This window comes from Chlamydotis macqueenii, chromosome 28, assembly GCF_036417535.1.
Source record: "Chlamydotis macqueenii isolate bChlMac1 chromosome 28, bChlMac1.mat, whole genome shotgun sequence".
NCBI lineage: Eukaryota > Metazoa > Chordata > Aves > Otidiformes > Otididae > Chlamydotis > Chlamydotis macqueenii.
In genome coordinates, this window is record NC_141583.1 from 1,888,498 (window position 1) to 1,908,062 (window position 19,565).

A 19,565-nucleotide genomic window follows, 5' to 3' on the forward strand; every position below is an offset into this window, starting at 1 on the left:
CTCCCGACGATCTGCCGGCTGCTGCCATCCCCCCCGCTGACCCCGGCCCCGCCACACTCGCGTCCAGACACTCACATCAGCAGTGAGTCAGAAACAAAGGAGAAAAACCCTCGTGGGCTGCGATTCGCCCTGTATTGTGAACTCCAGACGTCATACGCGCACGGCTATAGATGGAGCTCGGGAGCCCAGGCCAGCCCAGTGCAAGCCCAGGAGAGCTCAGTGATGGTGGTGGTGGTGCGGGGCGGCGGGGGGAGATGCTCTGCACGGCCCAGGATGTGTTACAGAGGCGGGCTGCTCTTCATGTAACCAGAGAGCTGCTGTAATCCTCCAAGGGTGAAGGCAGAGAGGGAGCAAGAGAAGAGCCTGCATATTTCCCAGCCACGCTCTCCCAAGGAGGAGGCCGCCGGGAGCCCCTCTCTTGATCCCCCCACCGCGTCTTCCTCCAGCGCAGCACACCGAGGAACGATGAAAAAGAATAATTCTGCAAAAAGGGTGAGTGGGATCAGTTCTTCTTTGGGGCACGGCGGGGTGGGGGAGGCTCCCGGATGTTTTGGGGAGGGGGGCTTGCCTCTTGATTTCCAGTTGTTCGCTTTGCCTCTGCTCCCCCCGCCCTTGCTTTGCAAAAAAAACCACCAAAACCCCAACCAGATCAAAACAAAACCAAACCAGCACCCCTCTCTCCTTCTCTCCCGCTGCCCAGCGCCTCTCCTTCCTCTTGAATCCGCCAGGAGATACGATTCGCCGATCGGTGCGGAGCGATGTAGGCAGGCAGTTTTCATTTTTGATCACAAGGAAACGATAAAACAGGGAGACACCATCTATCTGCCGCTCTCGTCTGCTCTGCGCCGTATGCGCGCGGCTGCTGCGCCCAGAGATCTTGTCGCTGCCTACGGAGAAATCTTAAACAGAAACCCATCCACAGATTTTCCCTCTAGGATTAATTGTTCATAAAAGGCTCATAAAAGCCGTTTTCACTGCAGTATAAAAATCAGCTCGCTTAAATTCTCCCCACACCCTCCTCTTCCTCCTTCCACGGGCAAACGCACGTTGTGCGAGGCGGACAGAAGACAACAGCCTTTATTATATAATGCACAGAGCGAAACCCTGCCTGCGATTTTTGCGTCCTCCCCTCTGTATTATTGTTGTTGCCTCATGTCTGCAGCAGAAAAATCCACGTAGAGCAAACCGAGCGAAGTACCTCGGCCCCGGCCTCGGCGCAGAGAGGGGCCGCGGGGAGGGGGAGGCGAAAGTTGGGCAAAGAGGGCGGGGGGGAGAAGAGGAGTGTAAAAGCAAGAATAATGCCATTTTCTCCCGTTTTCTTCCCTCTCTCTTTGTGTCAGGGGCAACAGGATGGAAACCAGCAATCTGCGCAGCCAGAGAAGGTCGGCTGGGTGCGGAAATTTTGCGGGAAAGGCATTTTTAGGGAAATCTGGAAAAACCGTTATGTGGTTTTGAAGGGAGATCAGCTTTACATCTCGGAGAAGGAGGTAGGATCGGTTTCCTTTTCCTTTCCCATCCCCCCTTTCCTCCCCTTTGCATATGAAAAGCACACGCCACAGCCCCAGCCTTTCCCCAGCGCCCCTCCATCGCCCACCTGGGTGGGGGAGATCTCTCGGGGGCTTCTCTCCTCCCTGAGTCGGCACCGGAGAAACCCGGCCCCGGCTGGCGTGTCGGCTCCCACAGCGACTCCCAGACGGCTCGGGCTGGGAGACATTTTCCCAGCGCCGGACACATGAAAGGATTCGCTTAGCGAGAGTTAAAACCCTCATCCTTCTTTCCGCCGCGGTGAAACGGCAACGCCAGCTTCCTTCTGTGCCTGTCCTCTGTCGTTAAGTTCGACAGCGGTCTTGTTCCCAGCTGCTGCACCGCTCCATTTGGAAATAACTGTGGTCTCCCGACTGGAATGGAGCCATTGACGGGCCCCTGAGCTCTTGCATTTTTTTCCCCTGAACCACCCCGCTAGAGTGACAACGGAGAAATTGAACGGCGGATCCAACACCCCTCTCCTCCCCCTCGTCCCCGCTCAACACGGGCTGGGCTGTGGGGTTTAACGTGGTGTTTACGCTGCGCTTAACTGATGCGACCGTCAGGCTCGGCGCCGCAGGCTCTGGCGGGCTGGGACCCGGCTGTCCTTGCACGGCCTCCCCCTTCGTTTTGTCTTGATAAATTCATCAGGAGGAAATCCCCAGGCAGCAGCACTCCTCCCTCTGATTACGCTGAAAACTCCAGGCTAGCACGAGTGAGAGCTGAGCCCACAGGAAGAGGCACAGGGGCCGGCTGGAGTCAGGCTGGTGTCAGCACAGCGTTTCGGGGTGAAAATAAGGATCTGGGTCTGGGGCCCAGTGGGTTTCCTCCCGTAAGTGGAGGCCGTTCCCTGATGGGCATCGCAGGGCGCTGTGTTGCGCAGACGCACGGCTACCTGGCCCAGCGTTACCAGTTTAGGATCTGGAGAGATAACAGGGACCAGAGCGCCAGGCGTAATTCGATTTAGAGGCTAATTGAATCACAGGGCATGGCACGGGGCAGACGGATCGGGGGTTGTCAGAACACAGAAACAGCCTAAAAGCAGAGTGACAGCCCCGGTCGCGCTCAGCTGTGTGCTGGCATTTCCCAGCTCACTCCATCGACCTCCCGGCTGCTCCAGAACTGCAGAGAGACGCGGGCACGGGGAAGGGGGCTCAGGTGAAGAAACATAAGAGAAAGATTAGAGACACTACACCCATGATGAACCTGTAGATACATTTATGGATGGGGAAAGTCAGACGGAAAGATGGATGTGAGGTACGCAGCGAGTGGTCCAAACCTCCTTTGATCTGTGGTCTTTCCAAATTTTCCAGTAGTCACGCAGACTGTACGGCATGTGCTTCTCAACCGCAGGCCTGCTTGTCCTGCCTGACTCTTACAGGCAGCTCGCGCGCCTCTGGGGCCACGGATCAGTTCAGAAACTGCTAGAGCACACGGCTGGAAGGGTTTTACCTGCTGCCGTGGGTTCTACCAGCCCGGGTCAACAGCTCTTCGGTGCCGGGGCCCCAATTCAAGGCGGCACTGAAGCGCGTGCTTGAGCAGAAACGTAGGCTTAAGCCCAGTTAACGGGGATCGAACTGGAGCTTGTACTTTTTGAGCCAGGAACTGGGAGAGAAGTAACTATGACCAAGTCCAAATGATAGGGGAGCTGCCTGCTCGGGTCAGACACAGCTGGAACTGCTGGGAAGGGACTGGGAATAGGCTGGGCGAGGCGGCTCTGTCATGGTAAAGTCACTGCAGGCCGGGCAGACGCTTAGCAGGGTTAGCAGGATGCCTACGGTCCTTCAGGCAGGTGTGAAGGCGCAGTCTCAGCGATGGGACTGAGACTGTAACTCACAGCTGAGCTAGCGGGGAGGTGCTGTGTGTGGTTTTTGGGGGGGACCCGGGGACAGGCACAGGAACTCTTCAGGGTCCCCCACCACCATTCAGGGGGTGGGCAGAGGGACAGACCTGGCCCCGCTGAAGCAAAAGCAGGAGGCGGCGGCTGGGGCTGTCACGGCGGTGTCTCCGCGGGTGGGACGGAGGCCTGAGCCCGCGGGCTGTGGCCCCGATGCCCAAGTTGACGATCTCCTCAGAGTTCCTTCACTAGGGAGAGGGAAGGGGCACTCCCAGAGAGCTATTCTGTGCCCGTGAGCCCCGAGCAGCCTCTGGAAGTACCCATCACAGATACACGAGAGGAGCGCTCGCAGGGCAGGCCAGCCGCGCGCCTGGGCTCTGTGCTGGCACACCAGGGCTGGAGGAGCTGCCCCGGTTGGAGGATCCTCCCGGAACCTCCATCTGCAGCCCAGAGCTGCACAGCGGCCGTCCGGGACAGCCAGGCCACGCTGTGTGGCACAACACGCTCCTTTCAGCAGTGTGTGAGCCCTCCCTTTGATGGGAAGCACCCTGGATCTTGCCTGGGAAAACAGGAGTGTTTTCCAAAACCCCGGCCACCCTGAAGTCACCAGCTGGACTGCCAGCGGCTGCAGTACCACCGGGACGTCCCGGACACCCGGCGCTGCTGGGTGGGTGGTTCTGTCTCGCTGGTACCCCAATTGTTTGAACTCCGGAGAATAAACCGACAGCAAAGGCTCTGCTTGGCTAGGGAGCAGGAAAGAGAGAATGTAGTCATACAAGAATCAACACCAGTTGGATGCGCAGGAAAAAGATGTCTGTCTGTCCGTCCCGCCCTCCCAAATACGCCCGGGTAGCCACTGCCCAAATACCTGTGTGCTTTGGGACCAGGGGAGGGATGAGGCTGGCCGAGGGGCTCTGCGGGCGCTAGTTCTGAACAAGGAGCACTTGTGTTTTGTTTCCGGGAGCGTGCGTGTATTTCTTTACGGGGAAAAATCCCGTGCATGTGCAACTGGAGCAGCACTGTGGCTCTGCGTATATGAGCGTGCGTGTGAAAGACCATAAATAACAGGCAGCAGCGACTGCCTATGTCTTTATATGGAAGAATCTGTGGCTGTGTGGAGATGTAGTCACAGAGGTAACATCTGCCCGCCTGCATGTGCGCTGAAGTGACTCCGTGCGCCTGCGGGAACGAAGAACACGCCCGTGTCACTGGGTCCGGCGTCCCCGGGAATCTCCATACACGAGGTGGCTGCGACCACCTGGCGCGTGGCACGCTGCGCTGCCTGGCTGGGCGAGCACGCTTGTGTGCGCGCGTATGGACGGAGGGTGCGCGTCTGGTGTGGCTGCCTGTCGCTTGTGCGTTTCCAAGACTTTCTGTTCAAAGACAGACGGGACTTTTAACACACGGCACGGGTTTTTAGTACTGACTGGACCTCTGGTCCTTAGCAAAGCCGGGCCTTCACATAGCAACAAGGTCTGAGATCTGCCCTGGGGAGGCCCGTAGCCAGTGTGTTTCAGAGCTTTGGTCCCAGAGCACGAGGATCCCTCTGCGTGCTTGCTCTCCTGGCAGCAGGTGCCTGCAGCTCCCACAAACAGCTTAATAAATCGGGATTTGTCAAGCAGAACAGGATGGAGCCTCTTCTGGTTTTTCACACACTAGATGATGCCCAGTGGGGAAAATGGAGCCACTGCTGGGTTGTGCTGATGAGTTGTGTGAGGCTCTTCACTGCTCCGCAGAAAGGCCTCTCCGCTTCTGAATCCCTGCCGCCGCTGGTGCGGCTGATGGGGCAGGCACTGGCTGCAGCCAGAGAGAGAACTGAGGAGTGAGAAGAGTGAGAGACCCTGAGGAGATGTGAACAGAAAACTCCAGTGGCAACGGCCATTAGACAGGTTGAATCTCAGCCCGATTTCTGCAGCGACAGGAGAGGAGACTCAGCCGTCTGTTTCAGCAAAAGATCAAAGTCCTCCCCTGCTATAAATTATTTTTGCTCCATCAAAGCCATTGGAGCAACATGGATTTCGTGGATGTGCTTACGAGTTAACTCTCATATTAACCTTGGTGTTTCTTGTCAGCTCCTCTTAAGCTCAGTGGCTGCTCCAGAACAGCAGGCAGGTTGTTCAGCGGGTAAAGCAGGGCTCCCGGCTGCTCCGCATCAGCTCCGAGCACTGCGGAAGGGGTTAAACAGCAGGACTCCTGGATGCTATCCTCAGTGCTGCCACGCACTCCCTAAATGAATTCAAACCAGACATTTATTTACTTTTGCCTGAATTTCTCCATCTGGAAAGCAGGGCTAATAATACTCACGTCCCTAAGGCACAGGGCGCCTAGGAAGGGGACCTGCATGTCACACGCTGCGGGATCCCCTGGGAAGGGTGTCAGCTCAGGGCGGGTAATGGTGTTGCACGAAGACAACGCGGAGCAGGAAAACTGCTCGGAGCTGAGCACTGGTCTGGGACCTGGAAGGGCTGATAGGGTTCTGAGAGGCTAACTCCCACAGGCAGGGTCAGACCACCAAAATCCCAGCAATATCCACGCTGATTCCTGCTGGGAATCCCTCTGCTTTTTCAGTTGCCTGCCTAGGACCTGGGCTTGCAGGTCAGAGACTAGCGCTGATTTATTTTTGCTAGGAGATGTGGATGCCTGACAGAAGCCTGGGCTTTTTCCCTGGCAGAAACCAAGTTTCTAAGAAGGGGAAATATATTTTATCAGACCAGCTGATACACCTGGAAAACGCAAACCGGGCTTTTGAGTTATGTTCTTTTATTAGGGCACCAACCTTTGGACGCTGTGAAACCTGCTCTGACACCTAGAACCTTCTGCTCCTCCAGCCACGCACCAAAATGGTAGCTGAGGCGCACAGACCTCGTTCAGCCAGGGGCTCCGAGCCTCCGAGCGATCTGTACCCCTGCTGCAAGCGAACTCTGTGAACTTATGCAAAAAAAACCCTTCATTATTTAGCATCTGGTCATCAGCCAAAAAAAGCATTCAGGGCAGAAACATGCAAGGCAAGCTGTGCTGAAGTGAGCTGAGCTCTGCTGAGCAAAAGAACACCTTCTCCGTATCGCTTTGGCGTTCTTTCCCCTCGCTCTCCTCCACACCAGCTCCCTCCCCCCCTGCAAATTTCTGGTAATTGTTCTCTCGTTCCCAGCACAGCTTTGTTACTGCTCTGCGCTGGGGAACAGCAGCCAGACTAAGGCAGCCACAGCTGGGCTCCCACCACTTCCTGTCAGGAAGCCCAGGCTGTCCAGACAGCGTGAAGGGACTCTGTGACGGCGAGATGTTAATGAGGAAATGCTTCTCGGGGCTTCCTTACGCCTGGCCTTGCTGGCTACCACCAGCATCGCCTCAATTAGCACAAGAGCACTTGAAAAGTAGTCTGTTCTCGCTCCTCGTTTGTCACAGCACCAGCAAACGCCACACCGTGCTCGGCCTGGAAGGGGGGGTGTGTGTACACTTCTGAAGTAGTGTCTAGAGTTCATACATGGCTCACGCGTGTGCGAAGTACTTGTGTTGTTTCTGTGTACGTGCTGCTCACGGACTTGGTGCTGTGACAGCGCTTCACGGTGTGTGTTTGCACTCGGCGAGTGCCTCTGTGTACGGGGTGGCCGTGTTTTCCGGCTCTGTCACGTCCGCGGTCGGTAGGTGAGGAAAAGACGTTGGTGTCCATTGCGTTCAACGTGTACAGCGTGTTACCTGGAGCTGTGCCGTTACATACGTGTTCAGGGACAGCGGCAGTGCTCAGTGCCACTCTGGCGTGTAAGGCCTTGGCTTTCGGCTACACAAGAGCAGTTGTGACCGCACGGCTGGGACCTGCTGCTGCCCCTTCCATATCTCTCCTGCTCCTGCTCTTTGAAGTCATCCTTTTTCCGTCCACCTTCCTTCTCCTGCTCGGCCAAGCTCTGTTCTACACTCGGCAGAACAAGGTGAAAGTTTCAGTGAAGTGTCTTTTCTGTCCTGCACAACCAGAGAGAGGGTCTGAGAACGCCAGGGCAGAAACAGCGCACAGCCCGACTCCCTTTCCCCGCAACCGAGGCAGCTCGTGAGATGTGGCACCATGGCTTTGGGACTCCAGTGCAGCACTGGGATGCAAAAAAGCTGGTTCCAGAACAGGGTGCTCTTCAGGGACCTGTGTTCCTGGCAGCCTTGGCTGATGACTCTTTGGGGCAAGGGGCTGGAGTAGGTAGCAACTTTCTGCCGCCGGCCCCTTGTCAGCTGAGGGCAGCAGCCTGGCAGGGAGAAGGCCTTGAAGGTCGTGCTCGCGCCCTTGAGCTGCTGAGCGGGTGGTGCAGCCTGGCGCTCAGGACGCGGGTGTGCAGATGGGCAGGCAGGCTCTTGGAGCACTGCCACTTCTGTTCTACCGCGGTCCGGAGCCTGTGGCCGAAACCAGGGTCCTCCTGCGCCGATGACCGCACAGACACTCTAGATCCTTGCCTTCTCTCCACACGGGCACCTTAACCGGTACTGGAGAAGGAAAAAGTGGACCATCCGCAGTGTCCCACTCTTCACGGGCCGTTTTACCCAACGTCCACCGCATTTTGCAGGTCTCTGTTACTGTAACACCTGAAACTGCCCCCGTGCGCCCTGTGTTTCTTCTTCTAGTTCTCCTGCAGACCAGAACCATGCAGTCACCTCCCCCGTGCAGCCAAGGAACTGAGAAGGACAGGAGCCAGTGAGAGGACAGGCCATTAAACTTGGGTCTCCCCCATCACCGGCCAGTCCCCTCACCAGGGCTGCTTCCCAGCACGGCGAGAGCCAGAGTTGCACTCGTTAGTGACAGCCTGATTGCAGCCGAGCTGTGCAGAAACCTCTGTCCCTGGCTGGATGGTGGAGCTGCTCAGCTTGAGGAAGTGAAACTTTCTTCTCAGCTTGCGAGGGGAACATGCTGGCCCCGAGAGTGCCCATGTTTGGATATTCAGCTTCACTGAGAATCTGTAGGTTTCTTCTTTCCCTCTGAGCCACGTTATGACCTCTTGAGCGTCTCGTGGATAGGTTACACTTGGTGTCTTGTGATTTTCTGTACCTTCCGCATTTGCTTCGAGCACGTCACATCTCACCAGGGAACTGCTCAGGCAAATCTCCACCAAAAAAAATCAGAGGAAAACCACAGAACTTTGCCTGGTGATTGAGGGACTGTCCTTCCAGGGGCCTGGCCCCAGAACACAGCCCTGATCTGAGTCGAGGAGGTTTGGAGTTGTTGCAGGAGACAGCTCGATGAGGGACGAAATGTTAACTGTCCATCAGGAGACATCCAAGGGGGAATTGATTTAAACCACTTTAGGGATCCTCCCGTTGCCAGAATGCTGTGAAGAAGCACGCACACACACAAAAACAGAGCTCTGGAAGCACAACTAGCAGCCAGGCTAGAAATAAGCCCTGCAAGCCTTTGGGAGAAGGCACTTTGGGTACCACGGCTGATGTTCGGGCCCACTGCGTGTCCACGGGATGGCCACGTCCCACGGGCACAGGCAGTGCCGCCGTGGCCGGCGGCCCTTCGCGCTGACCCTGCTGGGGCAGCAGCTGTGGGGGCGAGGCGTGTGAGGAATGCAGCTCTCCTCCTTGAACTTGAGCGACGCGCCAGCAATGTCAGCCTCAGCACATCTTGCCGCTGACTGCCGGCCCAGATTAGCCGGTGGCTGCTCGGCTTGCCGAGGCGTAGCTATACCCCAAGCAGTGGCAGCTGCCGGTTGGGGCGCAGGGACCCTCCGGTCTAACAGCCCAGGGTCGAACTTACCCTGCTGTAGGGTCCTGGCTTTGTCTTAGGTGACGGGGGACACTTTGGGTTTCTTCTCTGTGCCTCGGTTTCCATTCCCTGGCCTGGCCTACTTGGAGTGCGCAAGCATTCCTGGGAGCATGAGGAGGAGCCAGGCTGAACCCCAGGATAAGAAATTGTTTGGTCCGCCTAGGGCAGGTGCAATACGGACAGCAAAGCCAGCAGCCAGCCCCAGCAGCGATTGCTGGGATTTATATGCCTTAATTCTCTCAATCCAGAGCTTCCCTGCAGCGCCAGCAGTGCAGGACCTACCTGCCCGTGAGGCTCTGAGATCCGTCAGCTCGCTGCGTGCCAGGCACTCAGCAGCTGAGAGGAAGGAAAGACCTGCTGGCCACCTCCCAGCTAGGAAGCATTTTGCCAAAATCAGCCATCCAGGCCTCTCCCTTCCTAGCACCTTAAGCCAAGCGGTCCCTGGTTCCTCTCAGCCTCAAGCTGCAGTGCGGGAGACGTGAAGAAAGGCTAGAGAAAGCAGCAGGATCCAAAAAGTACCCACACCTGCAGCAGCCCGGCGGCTCCCCAGGCAGGCGTGCAAACCCGTGCAGTGGGCAGGAGAGGACACCTCGCCCCGGACAGGGAAGCTTTTTCTTGACTCCCTAAAAGAAGATGCAGAAAAGCGGGCCTGGCAGGCCCTGGAGAGCCTGTTTAAGTCATCTTCCACGCAGGTTAGAGAGCTAGAGACAAACTGTCTGGGGATGGGGAACCAGACCGAAGGCCCTTCAGAGATGTTCAGCCCTTCCCAGAACTCAGACCTTTTTAGTTAAAGAGTCTCAAATTTGGCTCTGAGACTAAAAATCACCCCTCTCTTTCAAAAATCAGTGTTCAATCTATAGGCAGCAAAGAAGAAGAAAGCAAACAAGCGAGCGCAGTGGTCACAGTAAATCTCCATCACCAGGACTGGCTCCCCAGCCACAGAGCACCCGGGTGCTGACGAGCCGCGGCGGGTCACCCTGACATACCCGAAGATCAATGCTGCTGTGCTGCCCCTGCCATTCCCCTTCCGAACCACAGCGGGTGACGGAGAAATCGCACTCGTTCCCTCCTGCTGGGAACCACAGAATCAGCCTCGGGTCTCCAAAACGTTATCCTCAGCCTCTGAGCACTCCTCTCAGTGCCTCGGAGGTGCTCTGCTCTGTAAGTCATGCCCACCACCTCCCTCTTTCTGGCCTCAGCAGCCTCCCACAAGGGACAAAAGAGCCGGCGAGCCGGCGGGTACTTTCGAAGTTTGCCTTTCACCTTCCTTCTCTCTAGTTTCACTGTTTACACACTGAATGCTCCGTTATTTTGCTCTGCTGCTTGCTGCTCTGCCTGCATGTCTCAGTCCGGGAGCGAGGGGGGGAAATCCGTTGGCAGTGCCCCCTGTGAGACAGGACTCTGTCCCTCCCATGCCCCGTGAAATCGCTGCGCGACGGAGCCCGTTTCAGGCTGATGCTGAGACCTCTTCCCACCACCACGGCAGAACAAAGCCACGTTCAAACGGCTAAATTACAGCCCCATTTGCTTTATGGCCTCATAATCCTGCCGCGGCTGCATACGGGAGGGAATCGGCTCAAAGTGAGCAGGAACCTGCCTTTCCTCCCCGTGCTGCCGCTCTGGGTGAAGGGCAGACACACCCTTGGGCACCCGACTCACTCCGGCCCGCGTCCTTAACGGCAGCCACGTGTGCCTCCACCCCCACAAAATACCTGTGGGGGGCTGAACCTGCCAGCCTTGCCTGAAATTGAGAAACGGGACGCCTGCATCATCCTTTTGATGCAAATAGATGTAGCTTATTCTCAGTTCTCAAGCGTTTTGCAACTGGTCTACACAGACATACGGCACTTCGGTGAAAGCGGTACCGTCTGTGCGGCAGGGTCTCCTGCGTGTGCCACGGGTGTTAGAGCCCTGGCACCCGTCAGCCCAAGACTTTTAGAGGGCTAGCTACAACCAAAGGGTGTTTATCTGAACCAATTACACCCGGCCTTTCTGCAGCCTGCTGTAGATATCCCTACAGGCAGGGATTTTGAGTCCCAGCTCCCTCGGGTCCACGGCGCAGGCTCTGCGTGTCTGAGAAAGGAGGGAAGGGCTGGGGAAGTCCCAGTGACCTACATCAGCAAACATCTGGAGTAAGGACCTGTGCCTCAGCCGCTGTCTCACAGCTGGGGGCTCCGAGGGGATCGGCTTTTCCCGCTGCAAATGAATAGGGCTGAGTTCAGTGAAGATTCTCAGAAAGAGGTGGATTGGCGGGTGGTACTGGGAAGAGATGAAAGCCGATTAGAAAGGGACGGGGAGGATGCACAGATAGACGTGTTCTGCGGGAGACGTTTCCGTATCTGTTCATACAGCCCATACAGAGTGGCTGTTGTTACGAGCAGAAATAAGCAATAGCTTCGGGGGCTTCAAGAATAGCTCTGTGCGGTGTCTGCCTCCCAGTTCCTGAAGACAAACTCGGGGGACAGAAAGAAAAAGGACAGAGAGGGAGCTGCAGTCATTACGCAAGGCCAGATGGTCAGTTTAGCTGTGACTTTGGTTAGAAAGCTGGTTACAGCATTTCAGTCAGCCTCTGTGTTTAAATTCTACTGAAAAAATCCTGGGGGATTCCTCCAGTGCTTCCCAAAACTAGGGAGCAAACATATTAAATGGGGTGGGGTCCCTTCGAGAAATCCAGGAGCTAAGACCTCATCACCGTCTGCCCTTCCGGTGCCGGAGTTGCTCAAACTCCACTGCAGATCCCAGCCCGCCGTGACCCGCCTGAGTCGGATTAAGCAGACTGACACGGATTTGAGCCTGCAACAGTTCTGTCCTCAGCGCACATGCAAACCCAAGTTCTCTCCCGTTCCAGTTACCTTCATTCCTCAGGCTTACCACAGACAGAGCAGAGCTGCCCTGCTGTCGGAGCGGGATGTGAGGACAGTGCACTGAGAGCCGGGAAAGGAAAGGCCGTAAAAAACTGAAGGGGCCAGGCAGAACAGAGGCTGTGCATTCCCTTCTCTCCCCCTGAGCAACAGCACCTTCAGGCCAGGGCTCTGTCTGTCACCGGACAGTATCAGGAACCCTGGCTTCCTCCTCAGCTCAGCCACTGCCCTCGCGACCCTGCGCAAGTCACATCTTTAATTTAAGCCTCTGCGATATTTCTATGGCCGTGTGCCTGGTGCACCACGGCTAATACAGAAAGTGGCGGGGAACAGACCTGGGAAAAGTGAGATCTTGTAAAAGCTGCAAAGTGGCCGCTCGATGACTCTCAAAAGGACAACCAAAAAGCGCTTCTGCCAGTGAAGGTCAAGCCCTAGCGTGCTCTTCCTTCTTGAAACCTTCCACAGCTCTGGGGGCCTGGCCCACCACCCAGCAGCGAACGCCTGGCAAGCAGCTGCCGGAACAAAATCCATGATCCGGTCACTGGTGCCTGGCTGGATTCTGCCCGCAGCCCCTTCACAGGCTCAGCAGCGGGGGAGAGCAGCACACGCGTCGTGTCAGTAATCTGGGACTGGATGTGCTTCATCCACCCCCCAAATCAGCTGTCAGCACGGGCTCCAGTAATACCACCAGGTTAAAAATAGGAAGTGCTAATCTTTATCTCTCAAACTTTTGTTATGCTGTCTTCAGAGAAGCAACAAGCACTAATATGACGGCCCCTTTTCATCAGTCCACGTCCTCCCAGCATCTCCGGCCTCCGCGTGAACCTCCTCCTAGCAGACAGGGTCCTCTTCTTGCTGCTGGAGTAAATCCTATTCATGCTGAGGGTCCACACGCACAAACTGTGTCTGATCAGACCTGCACGTCTGTTCAGCCTAGCCCCCATGACTCTGAGGGTGGGAGAGGCAGTTAAGTCCCGAGGGAATCCATAGCAAAGCAGAAATTAACCTAGGAGACTGATTTTCAAGTTATCCCTCTAAACAGAGAAGGAGGATAGGAGAATTCCAGAGGAGAATTGAGTCAAAACGATCACGTTGAAAATCTCTGCCTCTCCCCCTCAAACCCCAGTGTGGCACTCCCCAGCTAACGGTGCTGTCGCTGAAGAGGTGGAAGAGGCTTGCAGAGTGTTTCAGTGACCACACAGCACCCAGAGGCTCCAGCCCGCGTTGTGTGCGTCCAAACCCCCCGCGCAGACAGCAGCTCCAGCCCCGCATCCTGCTGCCGCGGAGCAGCAGCCCTGTGACTGCTTCTCTCTCTGACTCTGTAATTGTATTTTTGTTTTGCAGGTAAAAGATGAAAAGAACATACAGGAAATGTTTGACCTGAGTGATTATGAGAAATGTGAAGAGCTCAGGAAGTCCAAGAGCAGAAGCAAAAAGAACCACAGCAAATTTACCCTCACCCACTCCCGACAGCCTGGAAACACGGTACGCTTTGCTCCCGCGCACGCGCTCAGCCTGAGAAAGCCGTCAGCTCTGGGCGCGGGCCAGGCTGCCTCTCAGCTGCCCGCCCCAGCCCTGGGGGGTGAAACTGGACAGGCTGAGTTGTGTGGGAGTCCAGATTGTGCCTCGTAGTTTAAAACAGACGAATGCCCATGTACCACAACAGCAAGAGTGAGAGATGGAGAGAGAAACAGTTTCTGCTGAGAGAACTCAGGCCTCTGATGTTCTGCGTAACTATGACCAAGCACTCAGCTCTGGGTCGTTCACCTGAGAGTGTTCTGACTTTGGGAAGGAAGGTATCAGAACATTTGCCAGGAGCAAGGACAAAGCAGTTCCACTGCCGCTGCTCCTGGCAGCTGCGGCGTGGCTGACTGCGCTTGTTTATTCACAGAGGAGGCAGGGAAGGGAGGCACGCTGATGGTCCTTGGGTTTGCTGCCCAGATTTGGGCAGCATCACAAGAGCAGCTCGGGAATTTGTCCCAGGAGTACTGTCTGCCCAGAGGAGAGCTGGAAAGTGCCGGAATGGAGGCACTGCTCCCTAGGAGCAGGGCTTTCCACGAGCTCTCAGTTGCCACTGCAGAAAGAGAGCCGGTCTCTAACTGCAGCCTGTCTCTGGCACAGACGCACCCACCCACGGCCACACACGTGAGCTGGGTTTACACTACTCCTCCTGACTGCTTTCAGCAGACCCAGCCTGCCCGCCCCACGCTGTGACAAGGATTGTGTAACACCACCAAATGCGGAAAGGGAAGGGCAACGTGGAAAGCGGCTGCACTGTCTGCAGCTGCCCTGAGCAATGGAGAGAACGGAACAAAATCCTGTGGAGGCTAAAACTCATTTCTACTGAGTAACTAATTTAAAAAAAACCCCTAACGATCCTGGATCCCCTACACAGGCTGTATTTTCAGAACTGCTCTGCCCTCAGTGTCCATCTGACATATCAAAGTCTGGAAAACCCAACTCCTTCTGTGGGCACCTACTGTAGCTGCTTCCCTGACAGACTCTGTCAAAATCTGAGGTGGCAACAGATAAATCGCATGTGAGCAGCAGAAGCCCAGAAAGGCTGCCTCATCGTTTGATGAGGGCAAAATCTAGGATGGTGTGTGGGAAGGCAAGGAGCGGGAAGGAGGAACCACAGCCACGAGGGAAGTAAACACGGCACACAGCTTTTGGCTTGCAAAGCTGGGCACTATGAGGAGTCCTGGTCTGCTCTGCAGAGGGCTGCCGAGAAGCAGAGAGGCCAGGTGCAGCGCGTGGCAGAGCCGTTTTGCAGGACTGGAGGATCAGGTCTGCTTCGCATTTTCCCGCTAAGGCAAGCCAGCTGTAAAGGCCGTGTAGCTTTTCTGTGGGCAGGGACAGCGTGAAAGCATCTCTGTGTGAGTTTTGTCACTGGCACTGACCTGAATTCCCTCTTTTGTAGGCACCAAATCTGATCTTCCTGGCTGTGAGTCCAGAAGAGAAAGAGTCCTGGATTAACGCCCTCAACTCCGCCATCACACGTGCTAAAAACCGCATCTTAGATGAGGTGAGCAGGGCTCTGAGGGCAGGACCCAGGCTCCGTTGTCTCAGCTTTAATCTTGGGTGAAGATCCTTGACTGCTGGAGACAGCAGCAGCCCCCCCTACCCTCTCCATTTTCTATTTCAAAGGAGTGCAAAGCCACTGGGGTTTGCGTTCAAACACAGCTACCAACACCCAGAGAGCGGGCTCTTCTGAGGGGCTGGGACAGTTTCATCCTCCCGGCCTGACGACGAACAGGCAGCACTGATTGCAATGCAATGGCAGAGGCAGCTGCCAAGGCTCTGTCCCCTGTCCCCGTGGGGCACCTTCCCTTCAGGGCCCAGCCGTGCCTCGCACAGGGATGGCGGGACGCGTTTGCGATGGTTTCCCAGGGCTTTGGAGAGTCTTTCCCCCCATCGGCTGCTGCTGGGTGATCCTGCAGCGTGCTTGTGTTTGCAAAGGAGCTTTAAGTAGTGGAACTGAATTAAGGAATTAACTGAGAACCAATAGAGTCCCAGGCTATCTTCAGAGCTCCCTAATAGCATGGCACCATCTGTCAACTCCCCTCAGTCCACCTTCCTCCCGCCCACCCGCCCCTCGCAGTCACCGTCTCCAGGAGACAGGCTCCTTCCCACCGCTTCGGCTGACGGGAGGGGACTTACTGGGTGCGTAAACTTTGCAGATCCCTTCCTACTGCTCAAGGGTCAAACCGGGAATGGTTAATCCTGTCTCCTCAGCACTGTGTGGCATATATATTTCTGTCAAGCCAAGTCAGGCTCTCCATTTAGAGAAAAAAGAAGGGAAAGCAGAGAGATGAGGCATCAGTGCGCTGAGGGACAGCAACAGGAAGACCCGGGGACAGCACAGCCCTGCCTACTTGAGAACGTGTTCACACAGGGCGTCACTAGCATCGCTCCCACCGCTTCCAGAGCGGCAGCGTTATTGCTGCACAAAACTCCCCAAGTAACCACCACAATTACACAAAGCAGCGTCTGCTGGAAAAGAAGAACAAAGCCACATCAGTCCAGCCTCCTCCTGGAGACCAAGTGTACGCTTACTAGCGCGGGGGAGCTGGCAGCGGACAGGTTTAGATCAGTACGAGCGTTCCCACATCCTTTATCGCAGTGTGAAGGATAACTACCCGGAGCGGGCCACGCCTCGCTACCAGGGCTGCAGTCTGAAAGAGCATTGCAACGCGTCGCACACTAATGCTTCACGACCACGGTTCCTCAGTTCAGATCTGTCTTAGATCTGTCTCATCCACATTCAACTTACCGCGACAGACGCAGCCCACCGCTGTGATGCTGTTCGCTCTTGTGGATGGCAACACAAAACCCTGTAGTGATGGAAAACAAAGGTCAGACCATAGGAAAAGCGGTAGAGCAGAAAGCAGCAGAGCAAACAGTGGTTTAGATTGCTTCAAGGAGAGTACGTTACTGAGATCTTTACAAACAGACTCAACGCAATTGCCAGGAATGACTTAAGTAGATCTGATCCTATCAAGGCCCAGAGGGGAGAGACCAGGGAAACGCTCTCCTCAGGCTGGATCCCCGCACTCCATTCCCTCCCAGCTCTACCTGCAAACCTCCTTCTGTCCACCCTTGTGAGCACATAGATCAGCGATCCCCCCTACAAGTCTTGGACCAGTGGTGGCCCTCAGGACCAGTATGCTGTCGACACCGTGCAGGGAGATGTTACGAACCTCTCGGTTCTGTGTGTGCTGGGCACGCTGACAGGGCGGCTGCTGCAGGCTCAATCCCGGCACAGCCGGAGGAGCCCAGCGAGCTAGCACGTTGGGAACGCACTGCTCTCCACGTTGCAGCTCAGCACCAGCTTTGGTTCAGGTGGTGATCACAGCACCCCTCGGTTCAGCACACATTTGCACTATGGAATTGCAAACTCTGTATTTGAGCTGGGGATTCACTGTTTGCAACCTAGGGTTCTGCCCGCTGAGCACTCCTGCCGGGCAGCCCTCACCCAGAGCTACGTGGGAGAGCCCACCCTCAGCATACGGCCAGGTCACGAGGGAAAGGGAATCCCGGAGGAATAAATCATCTGCCACAGTGCACCTGGCTGACCACAGCCACAGAAACCAGGAATGGCTCATATTTCCTGTGCTCCCAGATGTTCACTAGCCTTTGTCACTCCTTTAGGTCACTGTCGAAGAGGACAGCTACCTCGCCCACCCAACCCGGGACAGAGCAAAAATACAGCACTCCCGACGCCCTCCGACACGGGGACATCTGATGGCTGTGGTACGTATAACAAATTCCAGACGCCTGTTCAGGTAAAATTCCCTCGTAACGATTTCACTTGTAAGTAAATGCAAGAAGACCTGGTGTTGGCGCTCTAGCCTGAACTGAAAATTGTCGTAAGGCCCAGGGCAGTCCTGGATCATCAGATCTAGTCCCCCATTCTTGTAGACCATTGCACTGTGCAAACCCTTCTGCAAAGTCCTAGCCTGCCACCACTGACACTCATTCTCCTGATGCTGATGATGAAATGCTCCCTCAAGTTCCTGATGGAGAACAGCCATACGGCTGAGGAGCTCAGCACGGGTTAGCACAGATGGTTTGTCCAGCTGATCTGCGTCTCAGCTAGAACCACGGACCCAGCACTTCTGGGGCTGTGGCACTGGGTCACACTTGCTGGTGTGTCTTCGCATCCCGGTACAGGTGATGCGCATCTCGGGTATAAGAGACGCTCAGCAGCAGTGTGCGTGGTAGTGTGCAGCCACGCCTGCTCCTGTGACAACACAACTTTTCTTTCTCTGTTTCTTCAGGCATCTACCTCAACCTCTGATGGCATGCTGACACTCGACCTGATCCAGGAGGAAGACGCCTCTCCAGAGGATCACAGCACCTGTGAAGAGAGTTTCCGGGTGGATCTGGACAAGTCAGTGGCACACCTTACTGCTGGCCGGCGCCGGTCGGATTCAGAGAACGTCAAGTCATCGGAGAAAGGCCGGACAGGGAGCCTCCCGAGACGGGAGGTGACCTCATGGGACAGATCTGGGCAGCGCAATGACTCCTTTGACAAAGGGACCATGTACACGCCACAGGTCCCCAAAAAGCTCTCGCACTCAGAAAAGAATAAATGTGCCTCCATGGAAGAAATCCTGTCTCGACGGGACTCTTCCACGCACCGGGCGGTGCTGAGGAGGGGGCTGGAGGCTCAGTTTGCCTCTGCAGAACCAGAGCAGCTGTCCCGGATACAAGAACTGGTTGCACTGAAACTGGAAAAAACTCAGGAACTGCTGACAGAGGTGAAGGGCTATGGGGAAGGCAAGAGAAAGACCAAGGATTCCAACACCAGCACCACCACCACCACCTCTTCTTCCTCATCATCTTCCAAGTCGGACTCTGAAAGGATCCTGCAGGAATCTGAGAGGCTGCTGGGGGAGGCCTCCTCCACTTGGAGCCAAGCCAAGAGGGTGCTGCAGGAGATCAAAGAGTTGAGGGACCTGTACAAACAGTTTGAACTGCAGCAGTCGGACTCAAAACCCAAACAGAGCTCACAGTCTCAGTACAGGAAGAGCATGATGTGAAGGCAAGCCGTGGGATTGGGAGGGAGGGACAGGGGAGGGCGGCCATTTGGTCTTTTTTTTTTAATTATTATTATTTACAGTGTTCAAAAGAGTGAAAAGGTGCCTGTTCTCACCCAAATTTGCTTCTCAAAGCTTGAACTCTTCCTTTTCTCCATCACATCCCCCGACGAAACAATCCTGTGTTTCAATAAATTTAGTTACAGTTTATACCTCCTTTTTTAAAAAGCACCCTTTGCACCGCAGGCGCCCAACTTCTGTCATGCTTGGAGGACGGAAGAAAGCACCAGTTCCTAGAAAATGCCCCTGCATGCCTGGAGCAGCACGCGCATAACAATGGGGACAGATGCTCTTGTGCTGTATAAGCCCTGGCTTTGCTGCTGTAGAGTCTGAGCTGTATCCTGCTTACAGCTCCTTGACCAAGAGTCTCGTCTTGTTCCCTCGCTGTCCTCTTGGAAATAAATGACAAAAAAAGGTGTCTGTCCCAGCCAGTGCTTGGAAGTCCCCGTTATCCAGGAACTGTCTCGAAGATGCCTGGAAGTTCAGGCTGCTCTGAAGCTTTACGCGCTCGCTGGACTGCAGCTCGCGGGGTTCTGTCCCGGCACAGGTCCCTTCTGCGAACTCTGGGGTCGGCAGCTGTTACTCTTGTGGTACATACACAGCCCTCCCGAAGGGCAACAGGTATGCAATCTGTGTTCAAACTGATCCTGTCTGTGCGTCGACGCCTCACAGAACCCCCTCGGCCCTGCGCGACGGGAGTTAGCAGCTATATGTCTTCCTTTCTGTGCAAATAGAGGATCAAAGCCTTGAATTTCAGGAACAGCCCGTATGGGTTGTTTGGGGGATTGTTTTCTGGCTTTTCCATTTTCATTTCACTTTTTTTTTTTCTTTTTCTTTGAGCTGAGGGGAAATGAAAAAATCAGGGTTGCGTACAGGCAGCAGCCGGAAATCGAGAGCCAAAAGTAGTTTTGGGAGGTCTGATTCTGTTCTCTCAAGCATGCACAGGCTCAGCTTCTGCCAGTCAGGCCGCAACAGCTCGTCCTTGTTGCTGCCCTAAGATC

General features: G+C 55.5%; 1 protein-coding gene and 1 long non-coding RNA gene across 5 annotated transcripts in view; one reads left to right on the plus strand and one right to left on the minus strand.

The window, feature by feature from the left end:
• PLEKHO1 (pleckstrin homology domain containing O1) overlaps positions 1 to 19,565 on the plus strand; it is a 34,541-nt gene continuing 14,976 nt past the window's right edge. The window contains exons 1-6 of one of the 4 annotated variants that reach the window (XM_010115985.2): positions 1 to 492; positions 1,341 to 1,487; positions 13,307 to 13,447; positions 14,883 to 14,987; positions 17,114 to 17,215; positions 17,743 to 19,185. In XM_010115985.2, coding sequence (XP_010114287.1) covers positions 466 to 492; positions 1,341 to 1,487; positions 13,307 to 13,447; positions 14,883 to 14,987; positions 17,114 to 17,215; positions 17,743 to 18,507 — 1,287 coding nt within the window. In that variant the 5' untranslated portion in view covers positions 1 to 465 and the 3' untranslated portion in view covers positions 18,508 to 19,185. Of the gene's footprint in view, positions 493 to 532; positions 1,155 to 1,340; positions 1,488 to 9,936; positions 10,263 to 13,306; positions 13,448 to 14,882; positions 14,988 to 17,113; positions 17,216 to 17,742; positions 19,186 to 19,565 lie in introns of those variants that run through there. The other 3 variants (XM_086768223.1, XM_086768226.1, XM_086768225.1) reach the window with 3 other exon arrangements.
• The window catches only part of LOC147597273 (uncharacterized), a 42,384-nt gene continuing 39,053 nt past the window's right edge, over positions 16,235 to 19,565 (minus strand). The window contains exon 4 of the long non-coding RNA XR_015261243.1: positions 16,235 to 16,296. This is a non-coding gene — a long non-coding RNA (uncharacterized LOC147597273). The remainder of the gene's footprint in view (positions 16,297 to 19,565) is intronic.